Source organism: Barbus barbus (assembly GCF_936440315.1).
Source record: "Barbus barbus genome assembly, chromosome: 24".
Lineage (NCBI taxonomy): Eukaryota > Metazoa > Chordata > Actinopteri > Cypriniformes > Cyprinidae > Barbus > Barbus barbus.
The window spans coordinates 25769859-25796389 of record NC_136752.1 but is presented as its reverse complement, the minus strand read 5'-3'; the positions used below and the strand labels follow the sequence as shown (position 1 = coordinate 25796389).

General features: G+C 35.4%; 1 protein-coding gene across 1 annotated transcript in view; it reads left to right on the top strand.

The window, feature by feature from the left end:
• Nucleotides 1-26531, top strand: part of LOC306844292 (kelch-like protein 29) — a 225573-nt gene that overhangs the window by 158574 nt on the left and 40468 nt on the right. The window contains exons 6-8 of the mRNA XM_079376299.1: nt 4171-4367; nt 7919-8178; nt 21252-21450. Coding sequence (XP_079232425.1) covers nt 4171-4367; nt 7919-8178; nt 21252-21450 — 656 coding nt within the window. The remainder of the gene's footprint in view (nt 1-4170; nt 4368-7918; nt 8179-21251; nt 21451-26531) is intronic.

Sequence of the window (26531 nt, the reverse complement as noted above, 5' to 3'; positions counted from 1 at the left end):
ACCCTACACACTCCTATGTTCATGCACAGGGCCACGGGGTCTTTGTTTAGGTTTGGTGGGGGGTCACGCTCAAAGATCCAGTCATGGTCCTGAAGAATGGCTGCTGGCTTCCTGTGGCAGAACTAACGTCCTCTTGCCTCACTTTTTCTTCTCTCTCTCTGTCTCTGTCTTCTTCACTTCAACCCTCCTCCACCCGTCTCCTCCACCCTGTCCGTCGGCGTGTCCTCGGCTCCTCCCGCTTCCTTTAGTCGGCTTCAACAGGTTACGTGCGGTGTCGAAGTCATTGTTGCCAAAAAGTATTGTGGTAAAATGCAGCCCATAGTGCAAGACGATGGGATCCTCTCAGACGCGCGTTCCAGAAGTAGTTCGTCGTTTACTCCCACCATGTCTAAGTGTTTTCTTTCTGTCGGAAAACACAAAAGGAGATCTTCGGCAGAAACGCCGAGCTTGTTTTCAGCAAGGATTGTTGTTTTCTTCACAGGGAAAATGGATGATTTAAACTGCCAGGCTGTGTGAAACTGCTCCATTTGACTGCACTATATTCTAAGTCTTCTGAAGCCATGCAGTAGCTTTTTGAGAGAAACATACCGAAATCTTTTTGTTTACAGATTGAAATGGTATTTATGGTTGTATTTTGCATTGGGATTTGAATCGAATAAGTGCAAATGAGTTTTGAGAGCTCCGGTAGCTAGTTTTGGTGCGTTCACCACACAAAGTTAATGTATGGCTTCATAAAGCTGGGAATATAGTGCAGTGAGTTCTATGGGCTACTTTTATGCTTTAGACCTTTTTGGAGCTTGATTAGTAGAAATTTTCTCCTTTTATGATTAATAAAAAAGAAAATAATTCCTGGTTGGAACAACGGAAATGGTTCATTATTAGGAGACCTTTATAAATCTTGCAAAATGATGTTAGAGGCAAAACCCCAAAACCTTATAAAGACATTTCTATGTACTTTATATATTTATATATACATTTTATGTATATTTAAAAAAGTTTTTATTGATTGATTGATTTATTACAGACAGTGTATTGCTAAAAGGCTTGAAGTTGTTTTTGCAATCATATTTAATGAATTAAATATGTCTGCCTTTAATGAATTTCATAAGAAAACAATAACTTTGTCATAATTTGATTATATTATTGATATTATATTATATTGTATTCTATTATTATATTGTTAAACAATAAACTAGTTAGTATATCTATAATGCAAGACATTTCTAAACACTTTATATATTTATATATACTCTGTATTTTACATTTTTTTTATTGAATGATTGATTTATTACAGACAGTGTATTACTAAAAGGCTTGAAGTTGAAAGGCTTTTAAACTAATGAATTTCATCAAAAATAATAACTTTGTAATAATTATATTATATTGCATTGTTTCCCTCTGTACGCAAATGATAATGAAATAATTGTCTTAATTTTACTTGTATAGTATATTATATTATATTATTTTATTATTATTATTAAACAACAAAGTAGCTAGTCAGTATAGCTATATAAAGTAAATTGTCTTTGTATTATTGCTTCCCAGAAGCCCCGTTCTGTTGGATTATGGCTATAGTGAAGTTGTTTGATTTTTAAAACTTTAAATCTATTCTTGTTTTGATATTTGAGGCAAAATCCAGAAGTTTTAAACACATGAAAGTGGATTTACGGAAGTAAATACTCTACTAAAAAATGTTCAAATGAAGTCATTAGTACTTAGTATTAGCAGTTTTTTCAGATGCTGTGTCTTATATACACTGCCTTCAGCTGCAGACTAAAACGCCAGTTTATACAGAAAATGTTTTCTGTTCAAGAACCATGTAAGAAGGTGAAAATGTGATGAAATATTTTGCTTTCGAACACACCGGCATTCCCGTCTGCTTGGTTTGAATGCTGTAGCATTTAGACACTTGATGTTTTTCAGCATTGCATCACTTTACAGACAGTTTTCACTCAGCGGGATCCGTGGGAACGTGATTTCAGAGTTGCATGAAACATAGACAGCTCACTATTGCGCTTGAAGCCAATTTGTAGAGCTAGATCGAATGCCCAGTGGTTTAATCAATAATTTAGTAGGAAAATATTCAGCCGAAATGACCGTTTTATAGAAAACCGACGGGTGGATTATCACACAGGCCGAGAGAAAGATCTAGAATCACCTCATTTTCACCTTAATGGCCTTTCCATGTATATCGGCTTTCTGTGTGGTTGCTTGGCACTTATCTGGTGACTGTACACATCAGTGCAATCTTCAGCACACACTAAAACACAATCAACGGCTGCTTGGCTATTAATTTCACTCCTCCTGCCCTTGACCTTCAGGGGATTATCGTTCCTCTCAGAGCATAAAACCACTGACGCTGCTCATTATTCACATTTCCCATCCACCCCTGGGAATTATCACATTTGACGACTGCATGTGAAAGACAAGAGCGGGCAGGTAGCTGTAAGAGTCTCACATGCAGATCCGGAGAGCTGCTGTGGCGTGAATGTGCTCGGGGTGCTGTAGGACTCTTATTAACGTAATGAAACGCTTCCATCTCGGCCGCTTTACTGTGCGATCGCTCCATGTGGACAGGCAGATTGCGGTGTCAGTCCTCCTCTCCTTCCATGTCTTTCTTCCCCCTGTCATTGTCTCTTGTGTACCACCTGCGCCCGTCCTCAAAGCATGCCATGCTCATGTTTCATAAAAAGTGTTTGACTTCTTTCTTTCGTTCAGACTGAGTTTAATTTCAGATGCAAGAATCAAAATGTACTGAGTCTGTGCTTTATGCTTTTCCTGTAGGGTCCTTCTACAAAACAGATGCCTTTTGTGTGTAAAAAATATAATAGAAAAAAGAGAAATGATGCATAACTAGTGCCAAATTTGACTATGTGTTAATAAGCCGCATTCATTATTTAATCTATCTTTGCGTCATGAATGCCGTGTTTCTACTTTCTACTGTATATAACATGCACATTTTGATGAAAACAAACTGGAATACATGAAAATAAAAGCCAGCACTTTTTTTATTTTAGTTAAACAGTGTATTACTACACCGCACAAGATTTTTTTTTGTTCAAGTTGTAAATAAAACAAAGATTATTTGAGAGTTTTTACAAGAAAATACTGTTTTTGTTTTTCTACTTCAAAATTTCACATTTAATTGTCGTGTGCCATTTCTTTGTAATTGTTTGTGAAATTTAGTTGCAATTTCTGAGTGAAAATTATTTCTACATCTTTTTTAGTGTAAAAGGTTTTGTTTTTGAATTAATTAATGAATATTTATTTATTTAGTCACATTTTGATTATATAACCATCTTAAGTACAACATAGTATAGCTAAGATCCTGGCAAGAAAAAAAACTGTATTAATCATATATTAATAACAGAAAACAGTAAAATTACTGTGATTTGTAAAAACAATTATTCAAAGGCAAAAGAAAATAAATGTTAACTTTTTAACATATATTTTTTGTTAATTTATAATTAAAAACAATTAAAATTGAATTAAATTAAAATATAATGATATTAATAATATATATTTATAAAAGCTAATTTTCTTTTAAAGTATATATTTAATATATAAGTATAAACAAAAATAACTTACTAATTAACTAATTATTAATACAGATGAACTAATAGCTAATTATTATTAATAATTATTATTAAACAAAATTAGATGTTGAAAATTAAATAAATATATAATAATAAACAAACAAATAAATAAATAGATCCTATTGTAACTTGAGTTCAGTCCTCTTTTGAATCAGTTTATCTTAAAAATAAAACATTTATTTAAATAAATAAATAAACAAGTAAAGAAATAAATAAATAGGTCCTATTGTAACTTGAGTTCCTCTTTTGCATCAGTTTATCTTTTGTTTTTGTTTTATTTATTAAAAGGGGTCCATCTTACATGTCATATGTTAACCCCAAATAAATTAAAATTAATTTTCCTTGAGATGGCAAAATGCATTTTATTGACTTTTAAACACATTATAATATTTAAAATCTTACATCTTAGTTTGCTTTAAAAAATCACTTTATCAAACCGGAAAAGGCATCCGTTTGATAGAACCATCCTGTAATGGATTTTGGATGTGTTTGGAGCATGATGTGGTCGTTTGACTTTCCTGTGGTCATGAGCTCTGTGTTTGTGTGTTTGGTGTACGTTTGTGTGTGTGGTCAGGTCGTCGAGAGAGACGGGCAGTGGAGAGAAGCTGGAGCTGAAGATGACTAACATCGGTGCAGATGTGCTGGAGCTGCTGCTGGAGTTCGTCTACACCGGCTCGCTGGTCATCCACTCGGCCAATGCCAAAACCCTGCTGGAAGCCGCCAACAAGTTTCAGTTCAACACCTTCTGCAAAGTCTGCGTGTCTTTCTTAGGTATGCAACTCACAAGATCCCAGCATCCATCAGATGGAGTCATGTACAAGCTGTATGATGCATTCTTTCATTTGTATAAAGGTCAGAGAACAATTGCATTGAAATGTCAAACCCAATGTCACAATCTCATCCAGCACTGATTATTCCGATCAATACCAAATATAGAGGAGGTTCAGATGACCAGCAGAGAGAGGAAAGGTCTGATCAGGAAAAATTTAGGCTGAGAAAGTAGTGTTTCTTCAGCTATGAGCACTTTTGGACCTGTAACTACTAATGAAACTAGTGAGAGTGTAGAACTAGCCATTTATAGATTCAAATGTCTGACTCCTTTGTCTTGCTAAAGCTAATTTCATAGATGTTTATGTATCATATTTTCACTCTTTTTAAATAGTATCACTAAATTAGATTGGAAATGTCACACAATAAAATATATTCTGTTCACAGGTAATATTTACCTTGATTTTTATTTTATTTTCTTCTTATTTCTTAAGCTCTTCCATCATAATTTGTATAAAAATGTACACTACTATTCAACATGCAAGGCTCAGTGAGATTGTTTTTAAAGAAATTAATATTTTTATTCAGTATGGACACATTTAATTGAGCAAAAGTCACAGTAAAGACATTTATAATGTTACAGAACATTTCTATTTCACATAAATACTGTTCTTTTGAACTTCGTATTAATCAAAGAATCTTTAAAAAAATACATATTTTGTAAAATCTGTATTTTTTTAATAAAGTTTTCAACATTGATAATAAATGTTTCTTGAACAGAAAATCAGCATATTAGTATGATTTCTGAAGGATTATGTGACACTGAAAACTGGAGTAATGATGCTAAAAATTGCTTTGAATCGCAGGAATAAATTACATTTTAATATATATTCAAATGGAAAACACATTTTTGAAACTGTAAAAAATATTTCACAATATTACTGTTTTTACTGTATTTTATATCAAATAAATGCAGTCAGAGTAAGAGACTACTTTCAACCTCTGATTGAATTATTATTAGCTATAATCAGTTGGTTTTTTCCTGTTTTACCACCTACCAACCTCAAACTTTTTAGAAATGATTTTGTTGTTTGACCCTTGTCCCAGTCTTAAAATATGCAACTCTGTTTGAAGGTTGGGACAATGGTAAAACAATAAAATCTTTGCATGAAAACAGCATTTGAAACAGCAATTTGAAACATTTGAAACAGCAAAAATAAATAATGAAGACATAGTAAAAAGTTTTCTGGACATGTTTAATGTGACCTTCATTGTAATAAACAGAGAAGGAATCTGTTATTACTGTTGTAAGTCATCTGTAATAAACATAAATATCCAACTCAGTGCTCTTACTTGAAGAAACAGTCATATATAATGCTGGTGGAACATCTCAGAAAGCTTCAGCGATGATATTACCTTATCAAAAAGTCATGCAGCTGAGGTTTGTGATACCATTGATATACTATATGACCGAGAATGTGGACGAAGTCAAACTTCTGGTTTAAAAGGTCAGCTGATCAGGCAGTAAAGATATACCACCAAAAGCTATTGATTAGTTTTTTTCTAGTCTGTAGAAGTGCTCAAGTGTGTTTGCAAGTGCCTGTAAGACCCCAACAAATGAAAGTCAGTGTAATGCATTCAGAAACATCAGGTTGAGGATTGGTTTGTGCCTTTGGGCAGAAAATCTTGATTGCATGTCAAAGTTGCAAAGTACAAAACAATTGATTAAGTCCAGCGAGGGTGTGTTGAAATGAGGGGAACACAGGTTTGGAAATAAATTTCAATGCCGAACTACACGGCACACAGTCTGGGAATTCAAGGACCGCATATTACCAGAGCGTGCTTTAAAATAGGTTTAAGAAAAAGAGGTTAGAGCAGCTGAAGTTCTATTGGTAGTGAGGTACAGGCCATGTGTTAGTGGTGGGTGCTCTGTTTGTAATGCCACACACAGCACCGTCGACTCAGAAACTTCAGAGCGTGTCTATAAACTCATGCCAGCGCCGGGCATAAGCCTCGCTCTCTGCGGTCAGTCTGCGGCATGCCATTTACAGCCTCTGGCAAGAACCTCACCTAAAAAAATAATTTTTCCTTCCTCCGAGAGTGGAAGAAGACAAGTGGCCCGCTTGGCTTATTGGTGATGGCGCGCTGCAGGCCAGCCTCCAAAGACCCAGACATAATAAAAGCCCATCTGCCTTCACCAGGCGCTCACTCAACCATTTTTACAACAATTTGTACTCTTCTGTTTTATATTGGAGACAAATTGGGTTGCGTAAGATCTGCCGATGTCACAGGGGTTTCATGCGGTCCGCATTTATTATGTTTATCCGAATCAGGGTGCGTCTGTTACAGAGTGATTTAGATCTGCTGTCCTTGTTGTTTGCGGTCTTGGAGGGTATTTGTTTATTGGATTTTGGCCTGCGGGTTGTAAGAGACTAGCATTTTGCATTGCAGCAAGCATGGGTTTCAATGTCAGTGACATACCAACTTATTTATTTTCAAATTTCAAATACATTTTTTAAATATAATTACAAAAAGAAAATATTTTTTACAATTATATAATATGCATTTTGTGAATTGTACATTTATATAGCATTTTATATTTAAATGTTTTGTCATTTTATTTGATTGACAATGCTATATTCTGATTAATTCATAAAATTGATCATTTTTTTATCTCAGTGTTTGATTTATAATTTTTAAATGCATTTATAATTTATAATGTGCATTGTAAATAAAATTACAATGCACATTATAAATGATAAATGCATTATACCCAAGTAAATAAAATTTTAAGTAAAGTTTTACCAAAATGCTCACAAAGGCTGCATTTATTTGATAAAAAATACAGTAAAAAGAGTAATATTACGACATTTTATTTCAATTTAAAATAGCTGTTTTCTATTTAAGTATAATTTAAAATGTAATTTATTCCTGTGATGGAAAGCTGAATTCACATGATCTTACCACTAATTTAATTTTGATCAATTTAATTTATCCTTAACTTTGATCGGAGCTACATGTGTATATTTCTGTATAAAAGCACACTAGTTTTTTTTATATAATTAACATTTTTAGTATTTTACCACAGACGTGTACTTTAGCTTTTCTTATTATGCTTTTCATATTTGAATTAGAAAGAGACTCTTAAGAAACCACTCAGACTGGCAATCTAGGCTTATATTCATTCACCACGGCACGAGTGTCAGACTCATATTCAGCTCTTGCGGTGTAAAATAGGGATCTCCACTTACAAAAAGACTCTTGCCTTGTTAAAAACGTAGACCTTTCCACCCGCTTGATCAAATACCTTCAGATGTGACTCAGCGGGACTAAAGATGAGCTTCACCTTGCCATTCTAATCCGCCAGACAGCATCCCAACCTGCTGCTCTGAGCTCAATTGATTTGTTCTGTTGTTTTTCTCCGGAGCGCCTTAAGCAGGGGCCCTTCTCTGGAGCCTCCCAGATATACAGCACAGATAGCTTTGCAAGAGCCTCATCCCCTCGGTGCTGTGATCTTTTATGGATGTGAGCGCCTCTCTTGTTCTCTTCACCAGAAAAGCAGCTGACTGCAGCAAACTGCCTGGGGGTTCTGGCCATGGCCGAGGCCATGTGCTGCACGGAGCTCCACAACATGGCCAAGGCCTTCGCCCTGCAGAACTTCCCCGATGTGGCGGGTCAAGACGAGATCCTCAGCATCTCCAAAGAAGACCTCGTTAACTACCTGTCCAATGACAGCCTGAACACCAAGGCCGAGGAGCTGGTTTATGAGACCGTCATCAAGTGGATCAAGAAGGACCCAGTCAGTAGAGTACAGGTGAGATCAGCAGAGACGTTCACATGTGCTTGTTGAAGAAGCTGCTTCAAATCTGTGCCTTGTCTACAATATATAATACATAGGAAAAGTACATCCAAAAATGAAAATAGATTTATAATAGTTGACAGTAGCCATTGAGTTCCATTGTATAGAACAAATACCATGGAAGTCAATGGCTACCGTCAACTGTTTGGTTACCCACGTTCTTCAAAATATCTTCTTCTAGGTTTGACAAAAGAAAGAAGTTCATTCTGGTTTGGAACGACACGAGGAAGTGTTAATGATGACAGAATTTAGCATTATTGGGTGAACTATCCCTTTAAATTAAACAATGAAAATACAGTATCGGTCATTACTTACTTTTATATCTTTTCAACACAAAATTCCTTCATGAATGTTTTTAATTAGCTGGTTCTTTTTTAGTGAATTATAAACATACAGCTGAACCATTGTAGTACAATTCTTGGATTAGAGATTCTTATGACCTGATTAATTTCAGTTTAATGTGATTGCTGAATTAATGACTTATTTTTTAGTGAATCAGCTGTGTAGTCTGATTCCTGGACAAATGACTCATTTTCATTTTACAGCACAACCAATGTAATCTGATTCCTTAACAAAGAATACAATGAAGCATTACTTATGAGGCATTACTTTTTGATGAATCAATCAAAAACATAAAGCATGAGCAATATAGTCTTAATCTTGAACAATAGACTCTTGTATGTGAACTGAAATCATATCGCAAATATGATCATGAAACGTTTTTTTAGTGATTAAAAAAACATAGCACAAACTGTGTAGTCCGATTCCTGAATTAAATTAATGTTTCCAGTTCCCAAACAAATTATTCTTTTTAGTGAATCAGTCAAAAACATACCGCATGACATGATTCCCGAACAACTAACTCTCATTTCTCAAACATTTCCTGTTGTATTGTATTTTTGACCCAGCATACAGGTATTTCATCTTTCAAAAGAAAAAAAATGGTCTCATAAATTCCCAAAGACTGTTCTTAATCAATTTTTTGTGCCTGATTTTTTGCATCGAGTCTTAAAACTGTTTTATTTAGCACTGTGACTGCTTTCTGTTTCGTGGTTTTGTCTGAAAGCTGAATTTTGCCTCTTTTTGTTGAGACACAGCAAAAGAGTTCAGGCCCCCTGAAGTGCCTTTGTTTCTTTATGAATCAAAAGACCTGTCTGCAGTGGGCTAGACAATTCAATAGGGCTTCCTCAAATCTCACTTCACATTGAAAAGTTTTGGCTTCCCGGAGCCCCGAGAACAAGAGGTCAACACCATTTTGCTGGCCTTGCACTTCTGTTTCTGTTACCCTGAAGAATACATTCAGGCAAGTCGCAGCAAACATAAATAAGAGAGAGCAGAGCAGAGAGCCGAGCAGAAGCCGGGAGCCGAGATCAGATATTCGGGGCCACGTGGCATGACATTGGACCCTTTGGAGCACTGATGGGGTGCAGTGACCGTCTGAAATGGATGAGCCATGTGTGACAGTGCTGCTGCTTAAAAACCCCCTCATACACCGCCACTAGTTTCTCTCCGCTATAAAACGGCCCGCCACTGCGCAGAGTTCATAAGCATCTCTGGAACATTGAGCCATGGATGCATTTTTTACAATCTTTCTCTCCGTCTCTCTCTTTTTCTAAATTTCACCACCTTCCAGACTCCGATGGAAGGGTTTTGATTGAATCCACTGACATTTCCTAAGGATATATCAGCTCCAATTGTCACAGTCGATGCGCAAACGCAAAGGCAAATGTTTGTTGTTGCTCTGAGCAAACGTTTGTTCGTGAGAGCGTCTCGGCGGTCCGAGATGGGGATCGTTTTTGGCCGAAAGTATAGATAATGAAAAAATAACAACTTTTATTATGCTTCACGGTGAATTAGTGGTAAATTAGCAGGCGGCACGTTGTGCGTGTGGGCTGCGTGCAGCTGCCAGACCTCCATGCGCAGTGATGTATGGATCTTTATTGTGCAATCCTTCACGCCGCTGCACAATTTGCATTAGTTTATTACAGTGAGTCAACATGCTTTTTATGTGCTTGTAACACAAGGGCCTGCGCGAGCCGCTGGGGAAGGAGCCGAGCTTTAAATAGAGCCTCTTACGGCACACCTGGGACCGGAACGAGCCCCTGCATGAGATGTGAACGATCAGCCCTGTCCTAATGTTAGTAAATGATCCTTACTTTGTCCTTGGTCCAGTAGTCATACATCTAGATGGACTGGGTGATTTATGGTGACTCATTCCGATCTGGATTTTAGTGTGAGAAACTGTGGGAAGAAATTGGATTGAGAATATGTCATTCCGAGGGATAAAAGTACCTAGACGCTTGTTTTATCACTTGCTTAACGAGTGTGAAAGATCAGCCGGGTTTACTGAAGCATTCAGAACACATGGATCTGGTCTCATGCAACCAGACTTTTGACTGTCATCATAAATGCGGTCCGCTTTGCAGATCATTATGACTAAAACTTGACAGGAAGGAATCTGATGTAGCAACCATTTAGACATTTTATAAATCATTTCTCTCACTTCTTGGTGCAATAATTATAACATTTTAAGAGCTTTTTTTGTGCTTGGTCCATTTGCTTGACAAAAATCCCATTATTTCTTCCGTAGTGGAATTGATTTTTAACACTACAGTGAGCTCTTGAAGTTGTTAATCGATGCTTCTGTTGGAACCATTATTAAGCTTTATTTCGATTTATAATGCTGTTATAAGAATGAGAAGAATAAATGTTTGTTGAGCAGCAAAACAGCTTATTAGAATGATTAGTGAAGGCTCATGTGACAATGAAGACTGAAGTAATACCATAAATTATCATTTAAAATGTTTAAGTAGAAAACAGACTTATTTCTTCCTTCTGTGAGTCTACTTTCAAAGGCATTTTAAAATTGTATTGACCTCAAACTTTTGAACATTAATGTATATTTGTATATATTTGATTATATTTTTTCTATATTTATAAACAGCAACTTTAAATCAATAGTTTAAGTCAGTTACATGACTTGCAATGCTTCATCTTCATTCACTTGTTAAAGACTTTGAGTCATTTGTCTATTTTATTTTATTTTCAGATCCAAGGTGGCTTTAACAGTGGGCAGTTACTGTTGCTCTCCATTGAACATATGAGTCACTCAATTTAAGTGCCTACTTTCTTCCAAATCTATTAATTATGGCAACTGATTACTATCAGTAAATTACAATTACTGGGCAAACCTTACATCAACTACTTAATATGCATAAGCCAGGCTGATGAAGTTTCTAATGTGCCCCAGCACTTTTTTCATCGTTCTTATGTCCTTTCTTATTAGACACACCAGTTGTAACATGTACGTCCTGATTCCCAGTAATTTTGCTGTTTTGTTCTGCGTCCAATTTGCTTCAGACAATCTAACAGCGTAGCCCGAGATTCAGTTCAAAAGAGAAAGCAAACTTCATAGTCTGACCGCCTCCAGTGACTCAAATATCAAGCTTTTATCAGCTTTGATAAACCTTGACCTCAATGCCACGCGTCCACCTGCCGGGACCGAGCAGCAGTCACACTGTCACTCAAACGCAGACTAAACTTCCCGAGATTGCTAACAATCTTCAGGCCCTTGTCCTGCCGAGCACAAGTCAAAATCCAAACCCTTTCCACGACACGTCCGGAGCCCAGCCCGCACGCTTTCAATTAGAGCCTTACAATCCTGCCAAGCCCTGCACAGCGGAACCATTAAAGAAATGCCCCGGACGAATTCATACAGCACTTTATCGTGACCGGTGAGGCCGGCTGACAAAGAAGGTTGATTAATTGCATCTCCTTTGAGGAGAGAACTAATATGCAGCTGAAAAGAATGCTTAATGATGGTTTTTGCACAAGGGGGCAATCTGCATTCACCCTCGGCAGGGATATCTAATTCAGCAGTCAGAAAATAACAATGGATGTGGCTGCGTTGATGCTCGGGCCTGGCAGACAATACTCATTAGCTGCCGGGGTCATGTTTGACTTGAGGGCATAGAGGAGAATCTTCCCATTTCAGCCTTTTAATGAGATCAGAACTTCTTGAATTTGCAGATGTTACTGAGGACTTCAGTCTCACCCCTCATTCAGTCCTAGTATAAAGACGTGGCTGCTGGACTATTACAGATTCGCGATGACCATTTAGTCTAACTTTAAACTGTAAAGTAAATATATAGCAGAGAAGTGCAGGAGTTTATTATCGTATCGCTGGGTGGTTATAGGTTTATTTTTATGTTATTGATCTGTGCTTAATTTCGCATCATAAAATGCCTGGATTTACATTTACATTTATGCATTTAGCAGACGCTTTTATCCAAAGCAACTTGCATTGCATTCAATTTACAGTTTTTACATTTTATCAGCTCTTGCTTTCCCTGGGAATCGACCCATGACCTTGGCGTTGCTAGCGCCATGCTCTACTATTTGAGCAACAGGAAAGCCTAGGAAAGCCTCTTTCTGGCTCGGTGGAAATAAGAGTTCAATCTACTATGCAGACGTACTCTAAAGTTTACAACGCAAAGGTGTTAGTCGATAATCAAACACGCTCTTCATTATGTTGCCAATTAATTACTGGGCAGATATCTCTAAGTGCTATATACTGTATAATTGTATAGTTGAAACAGAATCAGCTAATTGAATCACTGTTGGAGGAGCAACATTGAAAATTATATTTTGTCAGCAGTATTTATTTATCAATTAGTCAGCATTTGAGTTACAATTGAATTAGTTTGTTATTTTAATTACTAGTAAATGTAAAAACACACTAATTTGAGTTCAAACACAGTGAGGAACTGCCGGATTTTGTATACTAAATATTTCATCACAGTAGGATATAGCAATAAATCTGTGAACTGGTTCGTTTACAGTACATAAATAATTCGAATGAATCAATGCACTAAAATGAATCACATTTCCCGAAGCATGTTTATTACTTCAGTTCGCTGTGTAAATGCAATACAATGTGAAAATCTGTGCTTTGTCTCGTTACAATGAAAAGTAGTCTTTTAGAGTAAAAGTATTAAAGCACTATTTTACAATAAACTATTGATTTGAATCACCACAAGTCAGTAGGTTTACACTCTAATTTGGTAGTGCTTAGTGAGCTCCTTCATTCATACATAGCTTTTTTTTGTGCATGGATTCAGGACTGTAAATCTCAGTGCTAGTTGGTTTAGTTCACGTCTTAAAACTATTTAATAAAAGCAATTTTGAAATGCCTGCTGTATGAAGGAAAAGAATGAGAGAAATGCTTGAGGAACTGAGACTGCTGAGAAAACGGCCAGCCACTGTTGCACTTTATTGAGACGGTGAGTCAGCTTCGGCTCCTATGCATACATCTCTGTTGTGTTCACTCTTTCAAAAGCTGAAAGCCAGGCGTAAGGCCAACTGAATATCGCTTCAATGCGCACAGAGTTTTCCCTCTCTTCGCTTGTGTTTCTCTCGGTCTCTTTCTCTCTCTCTCTCTCAGGAAGGGATACCCCCCGGCTGAACTCCTCTGTTTTGTGTTTGAGAGAATATTTCAGTGGCTCATTTCTTTCTGCCTGGCTGATGTTATATTTAAGGGAGACTAAATAAAGTTTCTCCAGACTCGGTATCTTGTGCATAAACACAACATGAGGCCTCTCACACATATTTGCTCTGTTTCTAAACCTGAGCTGCCTGTGGAGGCAATGTTTTCAGACACCAGACTCAACGCTCCTGACTCAAAGGCTTTTGGAAAAGTATCAGCACTTAAGATGCATTGTTTTGGCCGAATTTTATGTACACAAAGAGATTTTTTTTTTGTCTCGAACATTCTAATCATTCTTAAATCAAGATACATTTACTTGAAAAGCAAAATACTTCAGATATTTGGCATTTGATGTAATTAAGCCTTTGTTTCACTTTTGTAAGTCACTTGCTAAATGCATTTACATTACATTTAGTCTTTTAGCAGACTGCATAATGTATGCATAATGTAAATTTACTTAGAAATGTAAATGTTTTGTTTTCTGAATAAAGATACAAATTTAGTGAATTTATGCTTAAAATAAAAAATATATATTTGCCAATAAGGGAACAAAAATAAACCTAATGTAAAGGGGAAACTTCTTTTGTTTATCTTGATTTAAGAATGTTTAGACAATTGTACATATGTATATTTATTAGAAAATATTTTGGAATATTCAAGGAAATATTATTTTTGATAACTTTAATACCATACAACTTTCCTCATCTTTATATTGGCTTTTTTTCAGAAAACAAGATTTATCTTACAGTATGTCATTTTGCTTCTCAAGTAATTGTGTCTTGATTTAAGAATGTTTATATATTTCTGCAGGAAAACAAGAGAAAAATGCAGAAGTTTCCCCCATTACAAGTCTCTAGAACGAATACATATATATTCAAAAATATTTTAAAATATATATTATTTTTGTTAATATATTAGAAAGTATATTTGGAATATAATTACAAAAAAAATATGTTTTTACAGACTAAAGTGACTTGATGTATTTTTTTTAGAAAAAAAAACAAGAAAACATGAGAAAAGTGAAAATCCAAGATTGCAGACAATGTGAGAAAAATACTGATAATAAATGTTTACCTACGCTTTAAAAAAAATAAAGGTTGTTTTGCATCTGTGGTTTTATGAAGAACCTTTAATATCCATGGAATCATTCCATTTTACAAAAGGTTCCTTGTAGTTCTTATGACATCACTGTGAAAACCTCCATTGAATCCTTTATTTCTCAGAGTTTATAGTGTTTGTGCATGCTTTGTATTTTTATGCTGATTTGAGTATTGCAGTGTTAGCATAGCAGCTTGTATTGGAATCAATATTGTGTCATGTCTCATGTGGAGTGCTATTTGTGAGGCACACAGAGTTGGTGCCAATTTAAAGAATTTCCAATCAGTCATTTTTGAGGTTCCATGGTTGTTAGGATGCTGTCTAGGCAGGCAGCTCACTAGGTTTCGGAACAGAGCAATAGACACCCAGATGATGCTTCCTGCTGCCCAGCAGACGGCAGGAAGTGGAAAATGCTCCATGTGCGCTTCTTGTCACCGCACGCCCCCCAGCAGGTTGACACCTAGACTCTGTCATTGAAGCCCAGCGTGCCGTCAGACTGATTAGCCCTGACGTGAGTGTGTGTGTTGTGCTCTTATGCGTTCAGTCCTTTTGTCTCTGTGGCTCGGATGGGTTTAGAGCCGATGTTGCGTATGCAGCTTTAATGTGGCCGCTGAGGTGTGTAAGTATTATGTGGATCACATATTATTTTTTGTCTCTTGCTCCTGTTTCTTATTTTGACATTTTGAAGCAGTACTTAGTACTTTGGTTACGATCCACCAATGTGAAATGCGAAAACTTGTAATGTTTCCCCGAGTCTTAAGATTTTGTTCAGGAGTGTATATTTGATAATCTAATTTTTATATTAATAAAATATTTGATATCTAGATGTAGTTTAGATTCTACTTTTACTAGAATACAATGATTTGAATATTGATTTGATATTGATTGATACTGAAGTCTTGATAAAGAATTAAGAAATTAAGTATTATTAATTAAATGTGTTAATTTTCATTTATATTTTAATATTTATATTTTTAAAAGATTGTTTTACTAACATGAGATTTCTTATGTATGAGGTGTCTTTACACAATGATTCTCGATTTTAAACTCTGATTCATTATTTTGATTCTGGGTTTGATTAAATTTATTTATTTATGGGAAAATAATTTTGATAAAATGTAAACTTCAATTTTTTGCATATATATATATATATAGATAGATATACACATCAAATTTATATAAATTCACATTTTTGTGTTTAGCTGAGAAGTAGTCTGCATTTATTAATTGACATGTCTGCTGCTTTGAGCACATTGTGTGATCTCCATTCTCATCATGCATGCATTTGGTGCATCATCCCGTCACAGTCACACGCGCCCCTCTCTCTCTGTGGTGATCAACACCTGACAATTACATTACAGGAGCAGAAGGACCCTCTGTCCCCGGAGGTCCCGTATGACAGAAGGGAAATGCTCTAAAAGCATGCCTAGACTTGAAGACGAATAGCTCTACAAGCCGTCAGAGAGGGGATAGGGGGTTTGAGGTGTGTGAATTAGAGCTGATTCACAGATGACACTCCCTCCTGATGAAGTCCATCAGGCACAACCCAAACGGCCAGCTTAAGCACAGCGTGTCACTTCCCTTTAGCATTGATTTAATGCACTGGAGATTGGCGTCGTTAAGCTCATTGACAAATTGAGCCTAGCATTGGAAGGAGTCTAAGCACAAGGTGCTGGATACATGAATATAAATGAGGCAGAGGATACGGGATGTGTTTGCAGCTAATGCCCTTAGCGTGAGTCTCCGTGTGCTGTTTATGGCTGAATAATTCACACAGCCGCATGTGATGGGTGCGCTTCTACAGCAGTGTGTGCAGGGTTACAGGTCAGACCGGAGGAAACAACACAGCTGAAAAAAGAGGGCTTTCAATTCTGTGTGCTTACGACTTCCCACAAATCTAGCTAAAATGCCTTATTCTGATAATATTTCTGTTAATAAAGGCGACAGATCTGTCATGTTTAGTCAAACTATTGAGCCTTACAAGTTTAGAGCAATGTATGGGCAGATGATGCTGGAATTTTAGATTAAAACAAAATACTTGTTAAATGTATAAAATAAATGTATAGTGTATAATATTATAAAATTGTGATATAAAATATTTAAAACAAATATATATATATATATATATATATATATATATATATATATATATATATATATATATATATATAAAACAGGTTATTTGTATATTTACATAATAACCTGTCTATTTACATAACCTACAGTGTACATGCATGTATTATATTAATCTAAATTTAGTTTTAAAAATATAAAAATGTAAAAGTAGTATATTACTATTCAGTTTTATGTCTCTGTGTGTAAATTAGAGATGCTTGTTATAATAAAAAAATATAAAAAATTATATTCAAGATTAAGTTAAAACATGTATTTTATTATTAAATTAATTTGTTGTAATAAGATATCAAACAATATATAATAATATAAATTTGTTATCAAGATATCAAATGATATATCACGTTGTTATATAATAGCATATTTAAAATATTGTAAACGCAATTTTAACGTTGTATTAATATAAAATAATACATTTAATAATTTTTAACATTTTGTTATTAAAATTAAATGAATACATAAATCCATCACATTTATATAATATGTAATAAAATATAGTAATTTGTTATTTAATATATGAATAAGTGTTTAATTTTTTCATATTCTTTCAACAAAATGTTTCAATTTAGATTTTAACATTATAATCGCTATAATAATAATAATAATTATTATATACTTTAATTTACTTAATGCACTTATATACTTAATGTACTTTAAATAAGGTCTACTTATGAACTCTAAATAAACACTGCACTGCAAATTTAAAATTGGTATTTTTTTTAACACATTTTTTTTTTGTGTTCTCTTTGACTGAATTTTATATGTGGATTTCAGGGTTTCTGTCCCCTTTAACGGCTGCTGTCTACATTACGATGTGGATCACAGTGAAATTCTTCATCTTAGTTTCATCTGAGTTTGTGATTTCTTTCCTCTGTTGCGTTTTTCATCCTTCAGGGTGAAATGTGTCACCGCCGAGCCGCTGCTGCTGCTTTCGTTTTTTCTGGAGGGTTGCATATTTTATCACTATCATTTAATCGCCCGGTGCAAGACAGAAGCCTACGAGCACCAGCAACGCATTTAGTTGTTCAGATTTATGAGCTGGAGCTGAAATCCCCCTCGTCTGGTCCGAGCCGGGAGCTCGTGATTATTTTCTCTAACCAGTCCAAAGCGGTTTGGCTGGGTCGGTTGAGTGCGGCGAGGGAGAAGGGAGCGTCCGTCTGCCGTGACATTATTTTAGATCAGATCTCACCGGGATCAGGCCAGTTCTGTTAATCCCTGATCCCACAGTCGGGATGCAGGAACAGTTCAGCGATACGTGGTCCTGTTAAGGGGACATATGCAAAACCGAGCATGCCGCTTATTATATCAGTACACAAATGACTCACATATGACATGTAAACACAAAGTAATTAACAATCCATAAACGTGGAAGTCTTCAAAGTTCAGATCCAGCACACGTTTTGGATGGTTTAGCCAAGTACGTGTAAAGCCGTGTGGAGAGCTGGCACACGGGTCTGAAATCTCTCTCCGGCCAGTGTGTGTGCGTCTGGCCTCTTGCCTTCTATTGTTTGGGGAAGATGTTTGCTAAACAAGCTGTTTTTGTTTAGGGATGTCAAGAGGTTTATTTATTTAATACTGATTTAAGTTTGTTAATGCAACTTTCATATTGGTTAAATAGCCAACTAACTAAATAAATAAATACATAAATAATAATTATTTATTTTTTTAATTACCTTGATTTGTTGTTCACAATATAACTAGATTATAGTTCACAATATAACTAGATTTTTTTTTTAAACACATTACATCACAATGCAATGTTTTTAATGCTTTTTTATCAATAAAAAACCATAGATAAATATTTATTTATTTAATACAAATTTACGTTTATTGATGCAACTTTTATACTGGTTAAATAGCCAACTAACTAAATAAATACATAAATATTATATTGTTAATTACCTTGATATATCGGTTGCAATATAAAAAAAAAACGCATCGCAATGTGTTTTTATGTTTATTTTATAAATTTAAAAAAAGTATAAAATACAATTATGTAGATTCATATTTATTTATTGTTAAATAGCCAGTTTACTAACTTACTAACTAAATTAATTAATACATATTAATTACTAATTGTAATATTCATTCGGTATAATAGCTACATTTTCACACTATAAATTAATTTGGTAACACTTTATTTTAAGGTTTCATTGTTACACGTTACATATACTTGCTATTATAATAACAATAAATTATGAATAATTACATGCAAGTAACACTAAGCCAAACCCTCATCCTTACTCTAACCATATAATAAGTGCATGTAGTTAAAATTACTCAGTACTTCAGTGTATAATTACACTATAACAAGGACACCTTAAAATAATGTGTAAGCCTGGATTTAATTGCACCTTGTTACCATGTTAGTTATTTGTTGATATGGTTTCTTTCTTTCGTTTTATTTATTTATTTAGATAAATACCCATAAATTAATATCTATACAACTATAGATATTGCTAAACAAATAAGCAAATAAATAAATAAATAGGAGACATAGTAGTAATGGTAAGGATTCTTTCTTTCTTTTTCTTTCTTTAAAAAACAATTCAGTATCAACCAATAACCGATGGTACCGATTTATATCTTTTCAATATTTTTTAGGCTTTTTGTTGTAGTTAATACAGCCTTTCTAATGTCTTGCCAATAATAAATGCAGTGATTTAAAGTTTAAGATAATAAAAGTTACAGCCATTATTGAAAATGCTGATTTGAAAAAGAAGCTCTAGCATTAGGATACATGGATGTGTTCTCAAGGGTGATTTTGACCTTCAGTCTCTGCATACTTTTCACAATCCATTAAATTCCCAGTAGATCAAATTAAGTCTCGTCCTACTTTTTTTTTCTTTTTGAGTATGCACTTTCACTACGAAATGTTGTCTTTAATGAGGAATGGCTTGTAAGAGGACTTTGTGAAGGTCAGATCAGGTAAGATCTCTCTCCAGCGGAAGCCCAGGTGTTCACACGGACCGTGTCAGTGTTTCTTACGGATGGTTATGTAATGTGTTGTGAGCTCAGAGGTGAGAGGGTCGGGTTGGCTGCTGTCCCCGTCAGCCCGTGTTTACAGCATTTAACGCTGACGTGAGCAAAACGCCCCACTGAGGATGACTCTCAACAAACACGCTGGCCACGGAGAGCCCTCAGTCTGAATGTTTTTGTGAGAAGTCTCTTATGCTCACAAAGGCTGCATTTAATTGATCAAAGTACAGTAAAATCAGTAATATTCTGAAATATATTGTAAAAAGAACTGCTTCTATTTGAATATATTTTAAAATGAATTTACTCCTGTGATGCAAAACTGAATTTTCAGCATCATTACTCCAGTTTTCAGTGTCACCTTCAGAAATCATTCTAATATGATGATTTACTGTTCAGGAAACATTCGTTATTATTAAAAATGTTAACAGTTGTGCTTCTTAATACCTACGTGGAGACCATGATACAAAGTTTGCACTATTTTATGCAAAATAAAAGAATTAAATTTTGTTCAATAAATATACTGTCATACATGTTAATATAATAAAATATTTTGAAATACCGAAAATCATTTTATCCTATAATATTTATAGATCCTATAATAAATTTATATAGATTTACAGTAGTAACAACAAATGATATTTTATTATATGATGTGATTAATATGTTATTAAATATGATGGTTTCATTCTAAACATGGTAATATGGACACCCAGTATAATATATGACATTTACCATCTGAATCTAACCATGTCATGTCAACAAATGAAAAAGCCAGCGATCTATTAATTATCATGTTAATTACTGTGCTTTAGCCCTAACAGAAATACCATACTCTTACATATTCTTTTGTTATTTTAAAACTGTTGATTTAATTATTTTAAACAAAACTGAAAGACTTTGTCTCAAAATATATGCATACATTTTAGTGATTCTCATTTGCTACTTACTGTAAATCTACAACATTTAAAAAAAAAAAAACATAAAATGTTAGATCAAGTAAGCACAGAATCATCTTTGCACTGTTGCCTGTGATGGCGTCAAAGATCAGATAAATATACATGTGCATCTTGAAAAGCAAATGTTTTAGAAAGTGCTACGCCACGTTTTTGTGCCATCTAGTGGTTTAGAGGAAAATAATATCAAAGGCACCTTTTACCCCGGGGCACCTTTAGCCCCATTGTACCCTGGTAGGACTTCTATTCACCCTTCATGTACTAAAAGAATCATTTTGTGGAACTGAATCATAATCACTGAAATCTTTCAATAGTAATGCAGACGGGAAGCTCTGACTGAAATCACATGGTGAATATATTTCTCTCTCTCTCTCTTACAGCACATATCTGAGTTGCTGGCCGTCGTTAGACTTCCATTCATTCACCCAAGTTACCTGCTGAACGTGGTGGACAATGAGGAGCTGATTAAATCGTCGGAGGCTTGCCGAGATCTGGTCAACGAGTCCAAGCGCTACCACATGCTGCCTCACGCGCGGCAGGAGATGCAGACGCCCAGGACGCGGCCGAGACTCTCTGCAGGTCAGACCTTTCACGTTCTAATTCTCATCTGTCTTTCACTAGTCTCACGTTACTATAGCCAGAGCTTTGACTGAACTGCAAAAGGTCCGTTCCACACTACAGCTTATTCTGGCTCGAGAACCAGCCGTCTGGCTGAGATATAAAGCGATCAATCAGTTTGTTTTGTTTTTATGAGCCGTGTAGGAGCAGGTTCATCTGAAATAGATGATACCACAATATGTTTTTGTTTTTTTTACCAGAGTTTTCAGAAATGCATTACATTTATGGACGTTAAATGGGTCGTGAATGCTGTTGCTGATGTTGAAACTCAACAGATTGCATGAGGAAGATTACTTGTGCAAGTTCCTTTAAGATGTTTAACCTGCTGAAGAGTCATTATAAAGTTCCCACTAATGATGCACAGAAATGTTTGGGGATGTCACGGGAGTGTTTGGTAACACTTTAGTTCTGGGACCAATTCTCACTATTAACAGGTTGCTTATTAGCATACATATTACTTGCATATTGGCTGTTTATTAGTACTTATCTTACCAACTAAGATGGCGCCGCAGATGGCAGCTACTGTGCTTTGCTCTTCAGTGTTTGTACTGTTTTTGTTTGTTTTTCCTGTTTTTTGTTTCTCAAATACGATCAGTTTTCATTGCCTATTTGGATATTTGTATATCATTCTTTTATTATCTGTGTCCTGTCCTGTTGCTGTCTTTCTGTTGCTCTGTGGAGCTTCTGTCACTACAACAAATTCCTTGTATGTGTAAACATACCTGGCCAATAAAGCTCATTCTGATTCTGATTATAAAGCACATATTAATGCTTTATTCTGCATGACCACATTTTAGATCCCTTATCCTACATTACTAACTATAAATAAGCAGCAAAGAAGTTTATTAAGGCAAAAGTTGTAGTTAATGGTTAGGCAATAGTGAGAATTGGTCCCAAAACTAAAGTGTGACTGACCAAACCCCCCTCCCTCAAAAATTCAAGCTTTCATTTAGCCAAAAATCAAAGCTGAAGCTGAAATGACAGATATGCATTAAATAATGAAGACAACAGGTTAAGTAGAAACATAATGAGATTTTAATATAGTGCATATCTTCATCAAAACACTTCTCTCTAGAGTAATGTTTTTTACATTTTTATTATTGAGTTTATGAACATTTATGTTTACAAGCTGTTTTATTGACATTTTTGTACTGTTGTACTGTTTATTTCAGCATACCTTTATAATGTTCATTCATCTCTATTTTGTGCTATAACTAGTAGTAAAGATGTTCTGTTCATGTGCTGCTTGAAATGAGGCGGCTAAAATGATAAAGAGCATCAAAACCACATTTATTGATTAAATGTTGTTATAAAATGGACAAAATTTTAAAACTGAGACTTTATTTTAGATCAAAAGTAACAAAGCACAAAGTTTATTGTGATCACTACCAAATTTTGCTATAAATTTGATCTCAACATATAATCATTGCTGTTAATAGTGTTCACCGTCTGTTTGATTACATGACATTAACTAACTGCTTGATTTTTACCATACATTTCTGCCATATGGATATCAACCACTGATAAGCGATTACTAAATATCATGTAGAAACTTTAATTTTCTGTAAAGCTTCTTTGCAACGATTTGCATCGTGAAAAGCGCTATACAAGTAAACTTGAATTGAGTTGAATTGAATCATTGGATGGGAGGCATGTTTCAAAGAATGTTTAGTGATGATTTGTTCAAGCAAAGATCAACAAAAAAAAGACAATTTTGTCATCCTAGAATTAGCTGCCACAGAGCTGATATGTTTACCTGTTATAGTTTAGCTATGTTGGGTGCATGAAATTGACTCTAAAACAGTCCAAATGTGCCATCTGAGAAGCGTGAATTAAATGATTTCTGTTTCAGCCAAAACTGAAAATTCAATTCAGGCCAAATATTTTCAAATCCCGGTGCATCACTAGTTCTCACACAAGCCGTTGACCCTCTGAAGTATCAAAATCCTGTCTTTTTGAATCAGCAAATGGCACAGTGGTTATTCTGGTAGCTGTGCATCTCAGTGTCTCTCTGACTGTGTCTGAAGTCAGTCTCAGGCTGCTGTAAAAATGCAACCAGACTAATTTATGGTTCAATAAGGCTGTCTTCATGCAGCGCTGTGAATCACTCTCGCTCTCTCCTTGCGCAGCCGCTCCAGCCCCCATGATTCCCTCAGCGAGGCGTGAGCCCGTGAGTGAGCTGTACATTTATTTAATCTTGATATACTGTGGCTCTCTTTCTCTCGCCCCTGAGTTTTATTGATCTCTGCCCACTGCAGTATAAGAGCTGAATCCCTCCCCCACCGGACCCACATCAATCTCTTAGGAGCGATATCACACACAAAACAGAACATAATTACCATAAATATGTATCAGTGTTGCTGGAGCTACCTGAAACTGTAGTTTGCTGAGATGCTCATTAAATTAATAGAAAAGCATCAAGTCAACGAATCAAATTAATGAATTTTGACATGTACCTTGAAATTATCATGCTATTTCTTGAAGTGGCATATGAATGTGAATAGCCTATGTGGGCAATATGAATATGGTTCTCTTTTATTACCTTGTTGTGTGTGTGTCAAAATATTTAAAAAACTACCGTCACACTATTGAAAAATTAAAGCAGTTTAGTAGCATCATCACTTGATATTTATTCTGCCATTAAAAGTGATTCTAATAGTTCTGAGTAAAGCTGAGAGATTTTTACTGTAACACGTCAGTCAAGCGGAATGGAAAGTCACCCACACTAAAACATCTCACTGCTCATCTGATCCCAGCTGACTCCAGAGTTCTTCATAATAGACATCTTTAAATGCTTGGTAAATACAATGCATAGTTTCCAACCTTTAAGAACACCCTGTTTGTTTTTGCTATTAAACAAGATATTTATGGAAATAAGCAGCCTCGGCAGAGGAACAAATTGCTCTCGGGCTCTGAGATTTTTCCTACTCGCTGGCCAGGACTCGGAGGCTCTTTTCAATAAAGTAAGGTTTAATTATTGTCTGAAAGGTATTACGAACTGTGCGTGGAAGTCGTGTCACTCTGCAGGACTTATTTTCTGCATGAAGGAATTAAAGTAATTGGTAAACACTTTACGATGCTGAATGAGTTTTGTTTCTATGGTGTGACAGCTGGTAAACCAACAAGGTTTTGTGATTTCACCAGATTGTAGATTAACAACTGTTTTGACCAGTTTGAATCATTTTGAATTGTTTGAGATAGTAACTCGCAAAAGAACATACTTGAATGTTTTTAGCTGTAATATGTAATTACAGTACATTTTATATGTAATTTTTGAGCATCAAAGATCATCTGTATTCACTGACAAAGTACTGTTATTATCATACATTTTTAGACATGTACCTTGCAAATACCATGGTATTCTTTGAAGTACCTTGAATGTAAATAAACACCCTGTAGGCAAACTAAATAAGGTGAATTTTTATATTATATATACATTTAGCTAGTTTCATTTAAATTTTAGTTAATTAATATTTTTATATAGATTTGATTAATTTTTATTGCAGTTTATATATATATATATATATATATATATATATATATATATAGAGCACAGTTGAGTTTAATGATTTTTCAAGTTTTTTTATATTCATGCAATCAACTTTATTATTATTATTGTTGTTGTCGATGATGTTGTTGTTGTGTTTTGATAATAAAATATATAATATTATTATTTTACATAGATAATATTTTATATAAAAAATATCTATTTATTTTTTTTTTTCATGGTACCACCCAGACTGTTTTTCTGTAAGGCTGCGTGTACTCGTGTCCTCTGTGTTTCTTCCAACATCTGTGCCTCTGATTTGCTCACGAAGGATGGACTTGCCTCCTTTCGGCTTTTTTTTATTAAGTATTTGATTGTTTGGCTGTGTACAAAACTCTTGAGTGAACTCGTCGCTGGCTTGACCATCTGGCGGGCCATCTGATGGAGGTTATGAAACACCGCGTGAGGGCCTGTCACCCGTAGGACCCGTTTATGAAAAAGAGATGGCAAATAGAGAGAGAAAGCTAGGGTAGAAGTCAAAAACGAAGGGGAGCATAAATTGCTTTCTTTTTAGCGACAGAGATTGAGGAAGCGCTGCCAGGAGTTTGTAATTGCCGTGTGTGTGTTTGTGTGTGTTTGTGTGCGGCTGAATGCATTCGCTCTCCACCTGAGCTCAGCTGATAAGTCTCTTATGTATGAAAAGACACAGAAGAGGTGCTGTGATGTCACCCATGAAAGGTTCCTCGCCAAGCATGCACTCGATCAGAGTGCGGGTTTGCATTAGCCTACGGCTTGCGCTCTCAGAGCTGGAGGTTAGTGCCAGCTATCGTCAGATTGATGGGACTCACCTGGGCCCTTCTTTTCCCTCCGCTTCTGCCGCACAGAAATCCTCCGAGCAAATCAGGGTGACGGCACACCTGGCTCACACCCAGTAACTCGTGTAGACGGGCAATCCGTCCTAATTAAACTCACGACAGTCTCTTTTAGCAGTCTGTGCTGGCAGCGAGGACTGCCGTCGCACCTAGAACTCAAATTATCGTCGTCAAATAACAAAGCATTTGTTAATCTAGTTCGCCCACACTTGTAGCTGATTAGTGCTGATCTCGTGGGTAGGTCAGGTGTGTAATTAGGAACCATAAGGGACGAGGACTGTGAAAGGTGACCCTGTTCTGCTTAACTCTGACCCTGAACATAATATGATGTTTGAACAGCTTTACTAAAGCGGAAGCTTAATATTGTTGCCCTCCTTGAGAGAATTAACACGAGGAAAGTGTCTCGTACAAAAATGACTCACTCTCATGTTGTTTTAAACCTGTATGACTTGCTTTCTTCAGTATAACACAAAAGAAGATCCTTTGGACCCCATTGACTTGCATCATATGGAGAGCAGTATTATTTTAGTATTTTTATGTAGCCTATTACTGTAGAATGTATTTGTGTTTTCATTTAGCTTTTATTTTTATTTTCATTTTACATTTGTTTGTTTTTTTTTTCATTTTATTACCTGTTTTTTAAATATTTTTATTAGTGAGAATATATTAATCGTATACAAAAT